Source organism: Pseudophryne corroboree, chromosome 1 (assembly GCF_028390025.1).
Source record: "Pseudophryne corroboree isolate aPseCor3 chromosome 1, aPseCor3.hap2, whole genome shotgun sequence".
Classification (NCBI taxonomy): domain Eukaryota; kingdom Metazoa; phylum Chordata; class Amphibia; order Anura; family Myobatrachidae; genus Pseudophryne; species Pseudophryne corroboree.
In genome coordinates this window covers 575,424,247-575,444,397 of record NC_086444.1, presented here as the reverse complement: position 1 = coordinate 575,444,397, position 20,151 = coordinate 575,424,247, and the positions used below count along the sequence as shown (strand labels likewise).

General features: G+C 45.1%; 1 protein-coding gene across 1 annotated transcript in view; it reads right to left on the bottom strand.

Moving 5' to 3' along the window:
- Nucleotides 1–903: 903 nt before the first annotated feature.
- LOC134899844 (prostaglandin reductase 1-like) overlaps nucleotides 904–20,151 on the bottom strand; it is a 36,612-nt gene continuing 17,364 nt past the window's right edge. Inside the window, exons 6-9 of the mRNA XM_063914202.1 lie at nucleotides 19,166–19,321; nucleotides 14,731–14,836; nucleotides 12,355–12,479; nucleotides 904–1,112 (exon numbers count right to left, since the gene is read on the bottom strand). Coding sequence (XP_063770272.1) covers nucleotides 1,002–1,112; nucleotides 12,355–12,479; nucleotides 14,731–14,836; nucleotides 19,166–19,321 — 498 coding nt within the window. The 3' untranslated portion in view covers nucleotides 904–1,001. The remainder of the gene's footprint in view (nucleotides 1,113–12,354; nucleotides 12,480–14,730; nucleotides 14,837–19,165; nucleotides 19,322–20,151) is intronic.

Sequence of the window (20,151 nt, the reverse complement as noted above, 5' to 3'; positions counted from 1 at the left end):
AAGCTGCTGGAGCCTTACAACCGCATGGGAATTTGCAATCACAGGCTCAGGCACGCTCCTGAATTGGTTACGACATGCATACATTTTCTAAGCCATCCCTGTTATCTCCCTCAAATGTTCACTACCTGTCACTCACACTGTAAATAAATTCTGAATGCATCAGTCATCGCTAATCACTCACAGTGCACAGTTCGACTCACATGCACAGTACATAGAACAAAGAGGCAGCCATTTAAGTATTGAACGTTGGTTGTCAGAGCACACCCAGTGACATTTTGCCTCTCACCTACAGCACAAAATAAACATTGCTTTTCAGCACATCATTCTTACTAAGTACCGTTCCAGTTCATTCTGGAGTAACAGACTTTTACATCACTGACAAGTAGTGTAGTGACCTTTCCCTTTATATAATAATAACATTATGTGGAATGCAGATTGTCCTCGTATTTTACGTCTCTTAACTGGCACTGGCACACAGATTGAGGCTTCCCTTGGGTTTTGCGTTAAAAAATATATATATATTTTGGGGCTGCTGTCTAGCAGGCAGTTACACAGAAAGACATTCCAGGCTGTCCCCTCCATGATGAGGAATATTGCACTATACCAATCTAATTAAGGTGTAGGGTGTTGTAATGATGTTGTAGTAAATTAAGCATTATTCTTTACCAAGTTATGTCCTTGTGCAAAACACCCACATAACAGTGCTGGTACCCAAGGAATAAGGCTGGAGTTCAGCGTCTTGGTGTAATATTAGCGTTGTCCCCACTAGTAACAGGAATCACTCTCCGACGGTCACTACGTTTTTTGTGAAAGATGCAGAAAAGTAACGCTAAGTGGTGACATATGTAGAAAATAAGTACGGTTTAAAAATATGTAAATGTGTTTATATTATGTGGTAAGGAACAGTTGAGGGGGGGGGGGGGGGATTTCACAGAGCATGTAGGAGTTTTACATTGTACACAGACTCCTTAACTAACTAAAGAAAATATTCTTCAATTGCTTCAAGCTTTTATAATAGCTTTCCCAATGTTCTCTCCATTGAGCATGCCAATGAATCCCTTTGGCATGTTCTTAAAACCATGAGTGATGTGTTCATGGTATTTCACTTTATTCTGTAATACAAGAAAAACATAAATGTGCAGTTATAGATAATGTACAGTTCATTTTATAAAAATAAATGTATTTCAAAGATTTAGCAAGATATATCCAACTCAAAAAATGCTGTATTTCTACTGTACTGCACGTCAGATGTCCAAATGTCCACCAATTACTCCCACAATAGCACAGAAACACAACTTGACATTGGGCCTGAATCAGGTTCTGATGCAAATGAAGAGATCCCACAAAGTACCGATATGCATGTGCAGTACCAGTCCTGCATCGGATTTACTGCAGCTGTCAAGTGATTGACCGCCTACAGCCATTTGATGTTGGTTAGGGTGGTGGTGACAGCAGCAGTATCACAAAATGAGAGGAGTGTAGCCTCAGTTTTATGGGAGTGCCAAGTCCAGGGTCTCTGTCCTTCGATGGAGTTTTCCTGACCTCTTGAACGGAGCTAGCCTGCATGTTCTAATAGGTCACTCAGCCAGCCAATGGTGTCGCAAGCAATACAACGCGTCACACATGAATGCAAGAGGCGTCTACTTATACCAGGCGCCTCCTGCTGTATTACCATATCTAAAGGTGCATACACATGGTGCGATGTGCATAGCACCCGACATTGACTATGCGGTGTGGCCGGAGCCCGACACCACCGATATAGCCAATGTTTTCTTGCTATGCCGACCCCGCGGGGCCACACACCGGCATCGCAAGCTGTATACACATGGTGCAATATGCACTATATTTTCTTGCGATGTGGACAATATAGTCCATATAGCAAGGAAAATCGCACCGTGTGTATGCACCTTAAGCGTCGCTGCTGCTTCCAAGTAAGCAGCAGCGATGCTCTCTCCATCCACAACTGAATCAGGCCCATTGTTTGCAGTAAATGCAAGTTGCATTGCCCTATTCATACACAATATAATGTAACAAAGTGTCATATACTAAAGATAATCGTGTCACAACAGTAAATACATGCAAAAGTAATATTTTTAAAATTCAATGTAATGAAATATAAAAACAACCCCATGGCCTGTGTTTGCTCCATTAACATTTAGGGGCTAATGCAGAGTTGAACAGTACTGTATACTGCCGCCATACTTTATCATGTGAGGCTACCTGAGGCCAGGCCATGAAAATCACCCATGTTAAAGTATAGGACGAATGTCTAGTGTATTGAATTAGTTCTGGCCACTACTGGACAGTGTATTTTCATTATTTTGGGGACTACAGTGTGGTTTAGATTTTTGAGCTTTTTATTGTTTTCCTGCATCCTATTGGATTACTTTAGGACAACTGGAAGAGTTAAGTTTTTAATTAAAAAGAAACCTGAAAATGCTTGTGTTTATTAAAGTATTTTTTTTTCTAAGCCTCAGTCTTGATTAAAATGTTTACTTGATGAACTAAAGGTTCCAGCTGGTCCTGTACTACTGATACCAGGCATGGGCAAACCTGCTCTGGCTTACTGGGCTGGGCTGGGCTGGAATTATGGTATAAGAAATCCTGACACTATGGCTAACCCCTCTATGCTCCCACCAGCCCGTGCTAGCAAAGACCAGTACTGGTTAGCCTGAAATCAGGGAGGATGTCCGGTCATTATTTCCCTTATTTTTCAGATCACCAGCACCCAGTTTAAAGTGGCAATGTTGGTTAATTTTTTTTTCTCTCAGCATATAGAATTAGGTGGACAGTGTCCATCTACTTCACTAGCATTGAAGATGCTCAGATGGAGAAAAGTGATGACTTTCCCCACACACAGCACAATATTGGCTCTCTGGAGGTTGGTTAAAGCCTCCAGACAGCCATCTAGTGTGAACAACTGTTTGGACACTTTTCAGCAAATTGTCTGATTATTGATTAAACTGGCCGTACACTGAGTGATTATTGTTCCAATTTAGTGTTTATTTAAAATAAATAATCACTCAGTGTCAGAGGCGGAAGACCCACAAGGCAATCAAGGCACTTGCCTAGGGCCTGACTGGTTCCAAGGGGCCCGTGGATGGGCCCCACAAAATCTGGCCCTGGCTCCCATTATAGGAGCACTGTGTTGCATGTACAGCGGAGATCCCGCCTCATTATGTCACGCAGTAGTCCCGTCCACTCTGCTGTCTGCAATAAGAATGTGAGAGGGGAGAGCCCACTAGCGCATCCGAGCCCGCCCCAGCCCCACTGCATGCCGGAGAATCTGAGTGAGGAGCCCTCTACTGTTCGCGGCTCCCGGGGGAGTTTGCACACCTGATGATGGAAGGACACGCGGTTGGTTCTAATTCGGAGTGGGAGAAAGGACCTTCTGACATCACTAGGGGAGGAGACACGTCACCAGGGGGAGGCGCTACGGCCCAACAGGGTACCCGAAAAGTACCCTCGTGGGCTTGCTTCGCTCGCCACCTGATTACTAAAGGTAATAGTTGGTGGCGTGGATAGTAGAGGAACTATCCCGCTGGCCTAGCCCCTCCCCCTTGTGCCCCCTTGTGCCATGGCTCCTCCCCCTGACGTAAAAGGTCCCTTAGGCTACTTGGATCTAGCATCTACCAAGGACACGCCTGAGAAGCGATTCCTGGCAGACAGTGCGAGGAGCCGGAGCTGCGTTGACACAGCAGGAAGACGGTCTCTTTTCATTGTAAGTATATAATTACTTTGGGGCACAGTATAGTGATGGGGGAAGGGGAGCACAAGGAGTAATATAAGGGGATAGGGATTATTATGGTAACTACAAAAGAGGGAAGGGCACAGAAAACATGCAGGCAGCTGAAATGGGACGGGGGATAGTGGAACAATAAAATACATAAATCAGGATGTACAATAAAGAACATGAGGGAGGTACTGTGGGAGTCAGTAAGCAACATACATTTGGGGGCAGAAATTACAAGTACAATACTGACAAAGGGGCACTCTATAGTAATTACTAATGGTGTTATGGTGTGGTGTACAGAGCACATTAAAGAAATTAGATAAAATACAGATGGGAGTTGGAGGGGTGAGTGTCATAATAATAGTATTAAAAAAAAAAAAAGGATGGATGTATGGAGCCCAATAAGGAAGATAGAGCGGAATTACTGGGCCTCCAGCAATAAAGCGGTCTGTCTCCCTCTTCCTGACACCCACTGTATCTCCCTGTCACCCTCTCCGTGTCATCCACTGTCTATCCCTTTACCACTGCCTTTCCCCGTCACAACCACATTTCTTTGTCACCCTCTGTCACACATTGACTAGTTCATTACCCACTGCCTCTCCTTGTCACTCACTGCATCTTTCAGTCACCCCCTGCCACTCCTCATCACCCTCTGCTGCCCCCTGTCTCCCACTGCTTCTCTGTCATCATCTGTCTCTCTCCATCATCCTCTCCAGTCACCTATTTCACTTCTCACCAACTGCCTATCCTGTTACCCACTTCCCATCAACCACTGCCTCTCCCTGTCACCCACTTCCTCTCCCTGTCACTCTCATCTTTCCTCGGTCTCCTCTGTTGTATCACCACACTGTTTCCCTTCCTCAGTGAGTCCTGCTGCCTGTATACTGACAAGTCCAGACTGACGCTTGAGGCGAGGTGCCCGGAGGGGAAGCGGTGAGGCACCTGTAACAGCATCACCATTTGCTGGAGACCTGAGGGGGCACTGCATTCTGTACAGCCACCACAGGAGCAGGTAAGCAGAACACCTGGAAACATGTCTCCGTCTTCCCCATGTCTCCCTCTTTCTCTGCTCCTTATCTCTCTATCTCTGTCTCCCTCACTCTCTGCCCCTGGTCTCTCTCTCTCTCCCCCCCCCAACTCCCTCTCTCTCTGCCCCTTATCTCTCACTCGCCCATGTCTCCCTCTCTCTCTTTCTCTCTCTCTCTCTCTCTGTCTGTCCCTGGTCTCTCTCTTTCTGCCTCTGGTCTCTCTCTCTGTGCCTTGGTCTCTGTCCCATGTCTCTGTCTCTCTGCCCCTGATCTCACTCTTTCTTCCCCATGTCTCCCTCTCTCTCTGCCCCTGGTCTCTCTCTCTCTCTTGTATCCCCCTGGTCTCTCTCTACCCCAGTCTCTCTCTTTGCCCCTGGTCTCTCTATCTCTACTTACCATGTCTCCACCTCTCTGTCTCTCTATCTCCCATATTCCCACACTCACTGCCCCTGGTCTCTCTCTACCTTGTCTCCCCCTGGTCTCTCTCTACCCCCCCCCCCCCCTCTTTCTCTCTCTCTCTCTGCCCCTGGTCTCTCTATCTCTACTTACCATGTCTCCATCTCTCTGTCTCTCTCCCATATTCCCACACTCACTGCCCCTGGTCACTCTCTCCCTTGTCTCCCCCTGGTCTCTCTCTACTCCAGTATCTCTCTCTCTCTCTGCCCCTGGTCTCTCTATCTCTCTTTACCATGTCTCACTCTCTCCATGCCTCTCTCCCATGTCTCATTCTATCTCTCAGGGATATTCAATTACCCTCACTTGCTGTTGGGTGTGATGTATCGCTGGGGGGGGCTATCTAATTAGCCCCAATAAGCCGGCACGTGCCGCGGCTTATCAGGGATTTTGTTTCACTTGCCTCTGCCAGACGCAGCAAAATCCCTGATAACAGCCCCGTTTTCATCCGAAAACGGGGCTATCTCACCTGAAAACACACAGGTTTCACTGAACCTGTGTGTTTACGGGTGTAAATGCACTTTTTAGTGGTCGAGCTAATCAAATAGCCCGACCGCAACACCCAAAGAAACATTGGGGTTTTTTACTCCCGATGTCTCTACAAGGCAAATTGAAAATCCCCGTCTGTCTCTTCCATGTTTCTCTTTGTTTCTCTCTGCCCCTGGTCTCTCTCTCTCCCATGTTTCCCTCTCTCTGCCCCTGGTTTCTCTCCCTCTCTCTGCTCTTGGTCTCTCTCTCTCTCTCTCTCTCTCTCTCTCTGCCCCTGGTCTCTGTCTCTGTTTCCTATGCTCCTTCTCTCTCTGCCCCTGGTCTCTCTATCCCATATTTCCATCTCTGCTCCTGGTCTTCCTCTCTCTGCCTCTGGTCTCCCTCTCTCTGCCCCTGGTCTCCCTCTCTCTGCCCCTGGTCTCTCTGTATCTCTTTCCCATGTCCCCTTCGCTCTCTGCCCCTGGTCTCTCCGTTTCTCTGTCCCATGTCCCCTTCTCTCTCTGCCCCTAGTCTCTCTGTATCTCTGTCCCATGTCCCCTTCTCTCTCTGCTCCCGGTCTCTCTGTCTCTCTGCTCCATGTTTCCCCCTCTCTCTGCCCCTGATCTCTGTCTCTGTGTTTTTGTCTCTCTCCCATGTCCCCCTTTCCATCCCTACCCTGGTCTCTCTCTCTCTCTCTCTCTCTCTCTCTCTCTCTGCCCCTGGTCTCTTTTTCACAGTTACTCACCAAAAAAGGGAAACAATGCCCCTCCACAGTTGTGGATACATGCGACTGACATGGGCCTGTGTGTGTCTTTCGAGGTTGTCTCCTATCTGGATGAAGCTGTTAAGCTGTCTCCTTCTCCACTCCAGTTATGTGGACTGGAAGCTTAGCAGCAATGAGGTCCAGTCAGATGTGACACACTAACAGGGACATCAGAGGCACTACACCCCCTGTGATTCCCAGACACCACCCTCCAGATTCTGGACGGATGGCAACACTACCCCTAGAAAGGGTGCCACTACCCCTATTAAGCCCAACGTTTTAATGGCATTACACCATTTTTAACAGGGACAATGCAATATACAGTAGTAGTATGGTACACTGCACACGTTCCAAGGCACTCTAGTGATGCCGCTCGATATCATGCTATGGATTGTTTGTGGGTGAGGGGCCCAAAACCAGTCTCTTGCCTAGGGCCACATGATGTGTAAATCCGTCTCTGCTCAGTGTGGGGCCATCTTAAGAAGCCTATCTGGTGATGCATCAAAGTCTCATAAGGTCACATATCAACGGGGTTTGCTACACTTGCTTGAACATACCTTTTGCTGAACTCCAGGGGTGGCCAAATCAAGTTTTCCAGACCACTATAAAGAGCAGTGGCTTAAAATGTGTTTACAGTGAGTGACCAAATTATTATGACCACCGGATTAGAACTTTACCCTTAATATGGCTTGAATTCTTCTAGGCATGGCTTCTACTAACTGTCGGTATATTTCATGGGGAATATTAGCCCAAATTTGATTCTAGTTGCTGAAAGTTTGATGGTAGCATGGTGTTATTGAAAATGCGATTTGGCAGACCACATGACCCATTTCCAATAATTTACTGTCCAGTTCCTGTGTTTCTGAGCAAACTTGGGTTATTTCACCCTGTATGCAGCAGATAGCAATGGCATACGGGCACTCTTGCTTTTCTAGCCTATACAATGTAATTTGCCACATAGGGGTATATGCAATTGCGGTCGAATTCGCGGCAATTTTCGCCGTTTTTTAATTCGACTCAATTCGACAGGTGAATCCCGGAAGGTGGCTTCCGGAATTCACCATATTCAATGAAAAACGGATTCGCCAGAGTCGCGGGCGAAAATCGGCCGATTTGGCGGATTTTGCCGCGATTTTAAAAAACGGTAAAAAAACGTGAAAAACCCGGAAAAAAAATGGCGTGGGGTCCCCCATCCAAAGCATAACCAGCCTCGGGCTCATCGAGCTGGTCCTGGTTCTAAAAATGCAGGGGAAAAATTGGCCAGGGATCCCCCGTATTTTTAAAACCAGCACCGGGCTCTGCGCCTGGTGCTGGTGCCAAAAATACGGGGGACAAAAAGAGTAGGGGTCCCCCGTATTTTTAACACCAGCATCGGGCTCCACTAGCTGGACAGATAATGCCACAGCCGGGGGTCACTTTTATGCCGTGCCCTGCGGCCGTGGCATTAAATATCCAACTAGTCACCCCTGGCCGGGGTACCCTGGGGGAGTGGGGACCCCTTCAATCAAGGGGTCCCCCCCCCAGCCACCCAAGGGCCAGGGGTGAAGCCCGAGGCTGTCCCCCTCCATCCAATGGGCTGCGGATGGGGGGGCTGATAGCCTTTTGTGATAATAAAAAGATATTGTTTTTTCCAGCAGTACTACAAGTCCCAGCAAGCCTCCCCCGCAAGCTGGTACTTGGAGAACCACAAGTACCAGCATGCGGGAGAAAAACGGGTCCGCTGGTACCTGTAGTACTACTGGGAAAAAAATACCCAAATAAAAACAGGACACACACACCTTGATAGTAAAACTTTATTACACACTACCGACACACACATACTTACCTATGTTGACACGCCGACTGCCACGGTCTCCGACGATCCGAGGGTACCTGTGAAAAAATTATACTCACCTTCCAGCGTCCAGAGATAAATCCACGTCCAGAGAGTAAAATCCACGTACTTGTTTAAAAAAAAAAAAACGCAAAAACCCGCTCCATACCGGACTAGAAAGGGGTCCAATGCTTTCACAGATCAGACCCCTTTCTCCCGAATGCCGGGACATTACGTGACTCCTGTCACTGACGTCCCTTCAGCCAATCAGGAAGCGCTACTTCCGTGGCGCTCACCTGATTGGCTGTGCGCTGTCTGTACTGTGACAGCACATCGCAAAGCCGCTCCATTACTTTCAATGGTGGGAACTTTGCGGGTAGCGGTGGGGTCACCCGCCGGTCAGCCGCTGACCGGCGGGTGACCTTACCGCTAGCCGCTAAGTTCCCACCATTGAAAGTAATGGAGCGGCTTTGCGATGTGCTGTCACAGTACAGACAGCGCACAGCCAATCAGGTGAGCGCAACGAAGTTGCGCTTCCTGATTGGCTTAGAGACCTTTCTGTGACAGCTGTCACTGACAGGTCTCATTCGTGGAAAGGTGTCCCATGTGTCAGCATGGGACCCCTTTCAGTCCGGCATGGAGCGGGTGTTCGGTTTGTTTTTTTGCCAAGTACGTGGATTTATCTCTGGACCATGGCTGAGGTGAGTATATTGATCTTTTCTTTTCAGGTATCCGTGGATTCTACATGGAGAAGAGGACCGATGTCGGCGTGTGAACATAGGTAAGTATGTGTGTGTCGACGTATGAAATAAAGTTTTACTGTCGACGGTGTGTGTGTCCTGTTTTTATTTGGGTATTTTTTTCCCAGTAGTACTACAGGTACCAGCGGGCCCGTTTTTCTCCCGCATGCTGGTACTTGTGGTTCTCCAAGTACCAGCTTGCGGGAGAGGCTTGCTGGGACTTGTAGTACTACTGGAAAAAACAATATCTTTTTATTATCACAAAAGGCTATCAGCCCCCCCATCCGCAGCCCATTGGATGGGGGGGGACAGCCTCGGGCTTCACCCCTGGCCCTTGGGTGGCTGGGGGGGGGACCCCTTGATTGAAGGGGTCCCCACTCCCCCAGGGTACCCCGGCCAGGGGTGACTAGTTGGATATTTAATGCCACGGCCGCAGGGCACGGCATAAAAGTGACCCCCGGCTGTGGCATTATCTGTCCAGCTAGTGGAGCCCGATGCTGGTGTTAAAAATACGGGGGACCCCTACTCTTTTTGTCCCCCGTATTTTTGGCACCAGCACCAGGCGCAGAGCCCGGTGCTGGTTTTAAAAATACGGGGGATCCCCTGTCAATTTTTCCCCGCATTTTTAGAACCAGGACCAGCTCGAAGAGCCCGAGGCTGGTTATGCTTTGGAGGGGGGACCCCACGCCATTTTTTTTTATGATTTCACCGTTCCAGCATAAAAAAAAAAATAAATATTTTAAAAAATATATAAATAATATTTGTGCCTCCAAAGAAAAAAAAAAAAGTACCTAATCCCTTCTAATATAGATAGATCTGCTATTCCCCCCCCCCCCCCCCCCCAAAAACACAAAAAAAAACATGTTTAAAATTTTTTTATTTGTTTTCACCCTCCAAAGTGTGGCGGATTGAAAATGACGAATTTGCTGTCTAAAAGCACTGCTGTCGAATTTCCAAACTTGAATTGAATATGCTTTGGTCGAATTGCAGCACTTGTATCATTGCAGAAAAGTCGAATTTGCAAAAAGTCGAATTTCAAAAAGTCGAATTTTGAAAGTCCGTTTTTTGGTCGGAAAGCACTGAATTGCATAGGCGTTTTTTTTTTTTGGTCGAAAATGACCCGAAATTCGACAATTTCGGGAATTCGACCGCAATTGCATATACCCCATAGTGTTCTTTGAAAGGCCATATGAATTGAACTCTGATTAAGATAGCTGTAAATGTATGCACTGTTACACGTCTGTGGGACTGAACAAATCTGCCCACTCTCCAATGTGCTTCAGCATCCTACAGCCGTTTATGTCTGCAGGCTTTGCGCTCAGACACAGTTTACACTTTAACAACTTCAGCTCTCAAACAATTCACCAGTGCAGACTTTTTGTTAAAGCTTGTATCACTGCTGCAAGTGCCAACAATCATTCTACTGTATGTGCAAAGTCCATCAGATCGCATTGTTTGCCCATTATTTCATGAGTGATACACGTCATTAGTCTCTGCATACTTTGCCTTTCAGTTCCTATACAGATTCAGTCACTCTATAGGGTATATTCAATTGATGTCAGATCCTTTCTGACATTTCGGATTGACATTGTCGGAAACGGGGCTAAAACCTGTCGGATTTGGCCGTGCTGCCAACAAAACACGTGGATCCGCGGCTATTCCACCGGTACACGTGTTTTCCGACAACTCGGAATTGCTGACTTATCGGAAAAACGGCAGGAGGATTGAATAGGTCGGAACAGTTTCCGACCTAAAAAAGTTGGAAACTGACGTCTTTTCGACAAAATAGCATTTCCGACTACAATTGAATACCCCCATATGTCAGCATCATCTGCAGAATAACTACTTGTATAAAATCATCTGGTGGGTATAATAAATTGGCACTCAGTGTATAATCTGCTATTTGTTGTGTAATATTGTGTAATAAAAGCTTCAACAAGTGTATTCATGTCATAATTTTAACTTTAAGAAATAAAAAGAAAATGTTGAGGCTGGCATAGGATATGATAAGGGAGTTCTGGTGGAAAGGTGTGGGGAATTCCATGGGAAAGAAATTCTGAGAGCAATGATTGGAGGAGGAGGGCCAAACAAATATTTATTTCTGTTTAGTAACGCTATTGTGACATCAGTGTTTTTGCAATCAAGCCTGATCTGCCAAAACAAATGAGTTAATTGTTTTAGATCTAGTGTCTGTTTTGGGGTTTTAGTTGCCCTAACACTGATATTAAGTTCTGCATATAGAGCACAATACCCACAGAGTCAGTGACGCCAAGAGGGGAAGAAGGGGGGGTTGGTAGTAATTACATGGGCTTCTTAAAGGGGCCTGGCAGGGGTGATGGCGGGTCAAAGTAGAGGTGTATCTAGGGGTCCGAGCGCACCTGGCAAAGTAAGCGGCCGCCCCCCCCCCCCATCTTTTTCCCCACACACACACCCTATACACAATTGGAATAAGGTGTGAGTATTGGAAATAGGGCATGGTATTGTAGGGGAAGGGTGTGGTCCCAATAGTACTTCCAATTCAAATTATGCCACACAGTAGTATCCCTTATACACATTACACCGCACATTAGTGTCTCGTATTCACATTACACCATCCCTCCCCCCTAACCCACCTTTCCCACAGACTGACCCTAACCCCCCCCCCTCCCCCCCAGCCTCTTCAGTGGTGCCTAACCCTAATCACTATCTATGTTGGGATGCCAGCATCAGCATTCCAAGCAGTTTTGGGATGCTGGCGTCAGCTTTCCGATTGCCGGGATGCCAAACGCCGGCATCTTGACTACATCCCGAATGAAATGCTGTGAGATGAGCCTCAAATGGACCCAGCCATTAACCAAACACCATTAGTTGGATGGTAGAAGTGCTGCTGGGAGCTGTAGTTTATTTTGAGTTTGATCACAAAGTGCGGTGCTGCTGGACACTAATCTGATCACTAGTGCAGTGCGGTGCTGACAGACACCGGGACCACGGCGGCAGTAACAGACTCTGACCAGTCACAGTCTGACAGTACTACTTTTCTACCCTTTGGCCACGGGTGGCACTGCCAGGCGGCGCCCCCTCTTTGCCTAGATACACCCCTGGGTCGAAGCAACAACCCTTGCCCCCCTACTTAGCTATCACAAGCAGCAGTCTATTTCCCCAGCCCAGGCTGCTGTGTGCTGGGGAAATAGAATTGAATGCACTGATCACATCCCCTTACTGGATATGACCCTGGCTGAGTGGCACATGGCACATAATAAGTCATTTCTCTACTTCCCTCGTATGGCCACACCTCCATGATTAGGTCATGCCTCTTTCATTATCGGGGCCCGGACAAGCACTCTATGGCCCTGTACAGAGTGTATTGTTGTACATACCTCTAAAATCCACTCCAAAAGCTGTTTCTGGGCTTCTTTATAAAGAGGTTTATCTTCCCAGTGGAATATCAGAAACCCTTCCATGCGCAGTTGTTTAAATAGAATATATGGATGTATATATGGCCCTGAGTACAAGAGATTTGAAATTAATACAACTGAAAATAAAACAATCTAAAATTTTGGATTCTCACAATCCAATTTCCTGCGATAGAGCTGCGGGTGTGAAAAACGGGTTTTATTCCCCTATCCAATTAGGTCCCACAAAAAACACCCGTTTTTCGAGCGAAAACACATAGGTCCCGTGAAAAGCTGCAGACCTATGTATTATCGTGGCGCTTATCGCAGGTCTAGGGAGCACTTATTGCGGATTATGCTTTGCGTGCCTGAAACACGCAAAGCATAATCCCCAATAAGTGCTGGCATCGGTGTAGAGGAGCACGCCACATTAGGGCTAATTGGATAGCCCATGGAGAACCAGTTAGGAATTGGATACCCCCCCTAACGATCCATAAAAGAATGCGCTCTGTGTGGACACAAACATTCCTAATGTCATCCTTGATCTTCCTTGTATATGAAGCCACAGTTTAGATGTGGTAAAACAAAGCAATGTATTTGCAAATACTTTAAGGGGAAGATATTGCAGTGGTAAATGCAAAAGAATGTTGGGAGGCTATGGGGGACATTTACTAAGCAGTGATCAGAGTGGAGAAGTGAGTCAGTGAATCAGCACTGAAGTAACATCTATAATTTGCATACTATAAAATTGTACAGAGTTGATGATTGGTTCTCCACTGGCTCACATCTCCGCTCTTATCACTGCTTAGTAAATGTTCCCCTATATTACAAATATACCTGGAAAATCTTGAATTAATCTTGTTTCCTTACCTATTTGTATTCTACTTCTGTTACACAATAGAACTGTAATCTTTTATATTCTTAATTTTACAAATACGTATATTACAACTCAAGAAAATGTCAAACAGTATAAACAATTATCAGATTATAAACCCATGTGAAAACTGTAGGACCAACTAAAGCTATCAGCACTATGGGCCTAATCCATACCTGATCGCAGCAGCAAATTTGTTAGCTAATGGGCAAAACCATGAGGGTCATTCCGAGTTGATCGCAGCCAGCAACTTTTTGCTGCTGCTGCAATCAACTAATCCCCGCCTATGGGGGAGTGTATTTTAGCTTAGCAGGGCTGCGATCGTTTGGGCAGCCCTGCTAAGCTAAAAAAATTTCTAGCAAAACTAGACTAGCCCTGGACATACTTACCCTGTGCGACGATCTCAGCGATGATGGGGCCGGCTTTGACGTCAGACATCCGTCCTCCGTTCTTCTGGACACGCCTGCGTTTTCCTTACCACTCCCAGAAAACGGCTGCCAACGGACAAGTGAGGCCCCGGAACGCCTTCCTTCTGTCAATCTTCTTGCGGCCGCCGCTGCGACCGCTTTCTTCATATCCAGTGTCGTAGCCGTGCATGCGCATTCCAGACCCGTTCACACCGCAGCGAAGAACCGCTGCGTGCGAACGGGTCGGAATGACCCCCCATGTGCACTGCAGGGAGGGGCAGACATAACCGGTGCAGAGAGAGTTAGATTTGGGTGGGTTATTTTGTTTCTGTGCAGGATAAATACTGGCTGCTTTATTTTTACACTGCAATTTAGGTTTCAGTTTAAACACACCACACCTAAATCTAACTCTCTCTGCACATGTTATATCTGCCTGCTCTGCAGTGCACATGGTTTTGCCCATTAGCTTACAAAGTTGCTGCTGCAATAAGGTCTGAATTAGACCCTATATACAGTATCAACTTCAAGATAATTGAGATAAAGGAACATTCTCCACATTTTATCAGCAGATGACAACGGTTCTGGGATCCGGTCTGAAGATTGACAGTATCTAGGTCGACAATGTTTAGGTCGACCACTATAGGTCGACATGGATGGAATGTCGACAGGGTTTCTAGGTCGACATGTGCTAGGTCGACAGGTCTAAAGGTCGACATGAGTTATTAACTTTTTTTTTATTTTTTTTTATTTTTTCATACTTAACGATCCACGTGGACTACGATTGGAACGGTAATCTGTGCCGAGCTAAGTGGTAGCGGAGCGAAGGCATCATGCCCGAAGCATGGCGAGCGAAGCGAGCCATGCGAGGGGACGTGGTGCACTAATTTGGGATCCCGGTCACTCTACGAAGAAAACGACACCAAAAAAAAAAATCATCATGTCGACCTTTAGACCTGTCGACCTAGCACATGTCGACCTAGAAACCCTGTCGACCTTCCATCCATGTCGACCTAGATACTGTCGATTTGATGAACCACACCCAACGGTTCTAACTTATTGCCAAGTCAAAACTGTAATTACCCATTTGAGGCACAGAATCATTGTACATGGAGATGGCTCCGCACACTGCTATTCTTCCAAAACTGTTCATCTGCTGAAGGGCTACATCTGCAAACTTCCCTCCAACCTATATACACACACAGAAAGGGAGAAACCAGACATGCTACACTACTGTATATGTAAATTGGCAACATTTTGCGACTGTGCATAGCACAGTCGCAGGATCACTTGAGCTGCATGGTCTTTGGAATATATTGGATGTTTCTGGCGGTGACTTGGAGGGGACTGTTCAGATGCACTAAAATGTGGTTTCAGACTCTGATGCTTAATCACTTACATCGGTAGTCATACTCTGATAGAGATTCTGCACCTACTGTAGCACAGTTTGTGCATGTTCTGATGGTGTTTCTGATGGTTGCGACTGCAGCCGCTGAAAAGTAGGTGTCACAGTCCTTACAGTTGTACACCAGAGAAGAGGCTGATACTAGCATTAGCATTAAGTTGCAGGCGTGACTACAGTAAAAGCCACTAGAGCAGTCGCAGCAGCATGTGACACAGAATAACGGCCTCAAAATTTGAATGCTCAGTTGCACACAAAAAAAAAAAACATGTCTTATGCGTCAATATCTTCCGGGGAGGAAGTCTAGCTTGGATGGATATAAAGTACTGTGTCTGGATACAGTAATACTGGAACTGCAGCAACTGCCTTTCGTGTCCTGACCAATAGGGTCACTGTTGCATCAACTTTGGGCCTAATTCAGATCTGATCGCAGCAGCAAATTTGTTAGCTAATGGGCAAAACCATAGCTGCAGACATTTTATCCACAGGAACATACCGCACTACTCAATCCATGCCTAACTGAATCTGCACCATAGTAATTGGGGATTCGGTCAGGATCCCAGTGGTTGAAATACAGATGGTCAGAATGCCAACAGCGGATCCCTACTGTAAGTACTGGGGTTAAGCACTAGGGGGAGAGTTAGGTTGTGGGAAATGTTTCTGGTTTTAACCAACTGTTCAGGTCAACTTTCTTCACTGGTATATTGGAAGGATATAATTTGTGTTCTATATATGCTAATTCATAAAACAATACAAAAATAATTAGACCTATGCCCATTGGCCATGTATTATATTTGGCATGTCCTCTCTTACAGTACCCACATAACTGAAAATTATATAATGTACAAGTGCTGTATGCTTATAAAGGAAATTATCAATAGGATGTAATGGCGTCCTAAATTGCCGGAGATGCGGGATGCCGGCCGATCTCTGACTTTTTTTTTTTTAAAGGGGCAATCAGTTGCAAGACAATATCACATCTTGTAAGTGATTGCCCCTTCAACAAAATGTCCAAGATCAATCAGCATCCAGCACCTCCGGAGATCTCGGACACATTTACATGCCGCCCTTTGTCTGTCTGACCCTCCCCTTTAGAATGTAAGCTATTATGTGTAGAGCTCTCTTCCCTCATGTGCTTTTCTTTTTCTTACTCAAGCCATCTTCAACTGCACCAAATCCCATGGTTTTCTGCCACCCAGGTACTTATGTCAGTGTTGTCTGCTGATGTAGCTATGTTTTTTAAACCTTGTACTTGTTCTATATTGTCTTCAACTGTAAGTCACTATTGTCCTGTTTTCATTATTTGTTTATGTACTCTGTAATTGGGCGCTGGGGATCCCTTGTGGCACTATACAAATAAAGGATAATAATAATAATAATAATAATAGTAATAATTGGTACCAATTCTCCCCTAATGTATGCAGTGTTGGTACAGAAAAAAAAAAAAATTCATATGTGTATATATATATATATATATATATATATATATATATACACACATACATACACACATACATACACACACATATATCCAAGATGATGACGGAAAAACATGTATGTGTTGTAAGCCATACATTGATTTAAAAATCTATGAGTGCCGTCCCATTGTTTGGAATAAATAAATATATATATATATATATATATATATATTCAGCAACAATGGTACAGGTGCGCTGGTGAGAATTAAAGATCCAGTCCACAGGTACAAGACTCTGGGCTGTAACACAGATACTGGTAGGTACCGCAGCAAAACTCCAAAACAACTCCGAACTCCTGGAGACAATGAATTTCTAAAGGTACGAGTCTCTACTACTCTGTAACGACCTGTTTTTACATACCTTTTTAAAAATAAAAACTTATCTGCACCATGGCCCTCATTCCGAGTTGTTCGCTCGCTAGCTGCTTTTAGCAGCATTGCACACGCTAAGCCGCCGCCCTCTGGGAGTGTATCTTAGCATAGCAGAATTGCGAACGAAAGATTTGCAAAATTGCGAATAGAAATTTCTTAGCAGTTTCCGAGTAACTCGAGACTTACTCTGCCACTGTGATCAGTTCAGTCAGTTTCGTTCCTGGTTTGACGTCACAAACACACCCAGCGTTCGCCCAGGCACTCCCCCGTTTCTCCAGCCACTCCTGCGTTTTTCCCAGAAACGGCAGCGTTTTTTCACACACACCCATAAAACGGCCAGTTTCCGCCCAGAAAAACACACTTCCTGTCAATCACACTCCGATCACCGGAACGAAGAAAACTCGTAATGCCGTGAGTAAAATACCTAACTTTTGAGTAAAATAACTAAGCGCATGCGCTCTGCGAACATTGCGCATGCGCAGTAAGCGACTAATCGCAATATAGCGAAATTCGGCAACTAGCGAACAACTCAGAATGAGCCATGGGCCATGAGCGCATTCTGTTTTGAGAAAAAAATAAAATAAAATTATATATATATATATATATTTATATATATATATATATACACAGTGGGGCAAAAAAGTATTTGGACAGCTGCTGATTGTGCAAGTTGAACCACTTAAAAAGATGAGATGTCTGTAATTTCCATCATAGGTACACTTCAACTGTGAGAGACAGAATCTGGAAAAAAAAAAAAAAAACAGAAAATCACATTGTATCATTTTTAAACAATTTATTTGTATATTCTTGTGGAAAATAAATATTTGGACACCTACAAAGCAGCAAGATTTCTGGCTCTCACAGACCTGTTACTTCTTCTTTAAGAAGCTCTTCTATCCTCCACTCGTTACCTGTATTAATGGCACCTGTTTGAACTGGTTATCTGTATAAAAGACACCCGTCCACACCCTCAAACAGTCAAACTGCTACCTCTCCACCATGGCCAAGACCAGAGAGCTGTCTAAGGACACCAGGGACAAAATTGTAGAGCTGCACAAGGCTGGGATGAGCTACTCGACAATAGGCAAGCAGCTTGGTGAGAAGAGATCAACTGTTGGCGCAATTATTAAAAAATGGAAGAAATACAAGATCACTGACAATCTCCCTCAACCTGGGGCTATATGCAAGATCTCACCTTGTGGGGTATCAATGATCGTGAGAACGGTGAGGAATCAGCCCAGAACTACACGGGGGGACCTGGTCAATGACCTCAAGACAGCTGGGACCACAGTCACAAAGGTTACCATTAGTAACACACTATGTCGTCATGGATTGAAAACCTGCAGCGCCCGAAAGGTCCCCCTGCTTAAGCCAGCACATGTCCAGGCTGGTCTAAGTTTGCCAGTGACCATCTGGATGATCCAGAGGAGGATTGGGAGAATGTAATGTGGTCAGATGAGAGCAAAATTTAACTTTTTGGTATAAACTCCACTCGCCATGTTTGGAGGTAGATGAATGATGAATGGCATCCCAAGAACACCATACCCACTGTGAAGCATGGGGGTGGAAACATCATGCTTTGGGGCTGATTTTCTGCAAAGGGGACAGGACAACTGATCCGTATTAAGGAGAGGATGAATGGGGCCATGTATCGTGAGATTTTGGGCATAAACCTCCTTCCATCAGTAAGAACATTGAAGATGGAACGTGGCTGGGTCTTCCAGCATGATAATGACCCCAAACACACCGCCTGGGCAACTAAGAAGTGGCTCCGTAAGAAGCATATCAAGGTCCTGGAGTGACCTAGCCAGTCTCCAGACCTCAACCCAATATAAAATCTGTGGAGGGAGTTGAAAGTCCGTGATTGCCAAGCGACAGCCCCAAAACATGAAAGATCTAGAGAATATCTGCATGGAAGAGTGGGCCAAAATACCTGCTCTGTGCAAACCTGGTCAAGAACTACAGGAAACATTTGATTTCTGTAATTGCCAACCGAGGTTATATTACAAAGTATTGAGTTAAACTTTTTGATTGTCCAAATATTTATTTTCCACAGAATATACAAATAAATTGTTTAAAATCATACAATGTGATTTCCTAGGTTTTTTTCTTTCAGATTCTGTCTCTCACAGTTGAAGTGCAGCTATGATGGAAATTACAGACCTCTCTCATCTTTTTAAGTGGGTCAACTTGCACAATCAGTGGCTGTCCAAATACTTTTTTGCCCCACTGTATATTAATACTTTGCTAATCTTCTTCTATCTTACATTCTCAAAATAACAGTCATAGCCTTCTGGAGACGCTCTCTTCAGGGCTTCTTCCAAAGAGTTCACAGTTTTGTAGTTAAATGCTTCATCAAAACCAATTTCTTTTAAATATGTGACCTTTTCATCTGAGCCAGCAGATCCAACTACTTTACAGCCCTGATAATAAAAAAGTTTTGGGTAATGAAAGCATAACATCTCCAGTCTACAAATGTATATTATGCATTGAGAAGAGAAAAAGAAAAAAAAAATTAAAATAGAACCCCACAAGAATGGCAACATATGAAAGTGAGAACAATAGCATTCATACTTTGCTACTTTGCATTGTGATACACATTTCAGAAAAGCTTTTTCATGAAAAAAATTATCTGATACCAAGAATTCTACTGTCCTGTGGAAACAAAAAAAGAAAGTAATGAACTCCTGTCAATATGTCCAGAGTCCAGATGGAGGCTCTAAGCATGGTGAGTATGACCACTGGCGTATCTATAATGGGTATAATGGGTGCACCCATGTTCTTCAATAGTTACTGTACCTGGAATCCCACTTCGGCAGCGCTGCACAAATCACAGGGAAAATGGTGCTATGTGCACATGCACAGTAGAAAAATCTGCATGACTAATGGAGACTAATAAATTAATAAACAAGACCTCTTGGTAACATCTGTATATGAGTCTTTGTAACTGATTTCAGATGAAGTCACAAGCTATAGTGATGAAACACATTAGAGGTTAAAGTTTTACTGGGAGAGATTTTCCAGAAAGTTATCTTGACCTGGGATCACTATTTTAACCATACTATTGAACTAATGAAATAACACTTTACATCTTCATGAATCGGAGCAGTCATTGCGATAACATGTGTACCCTCTATGTAGCACAAGGTGCCACAGGTACCTGCATTAGGGGTTCTGTAGTAATGTGCTTTCATGGGTTGGATCATATTCACATTAAACAGGGCCAAAGTTCAAAGTCAGACTCCACATCCAG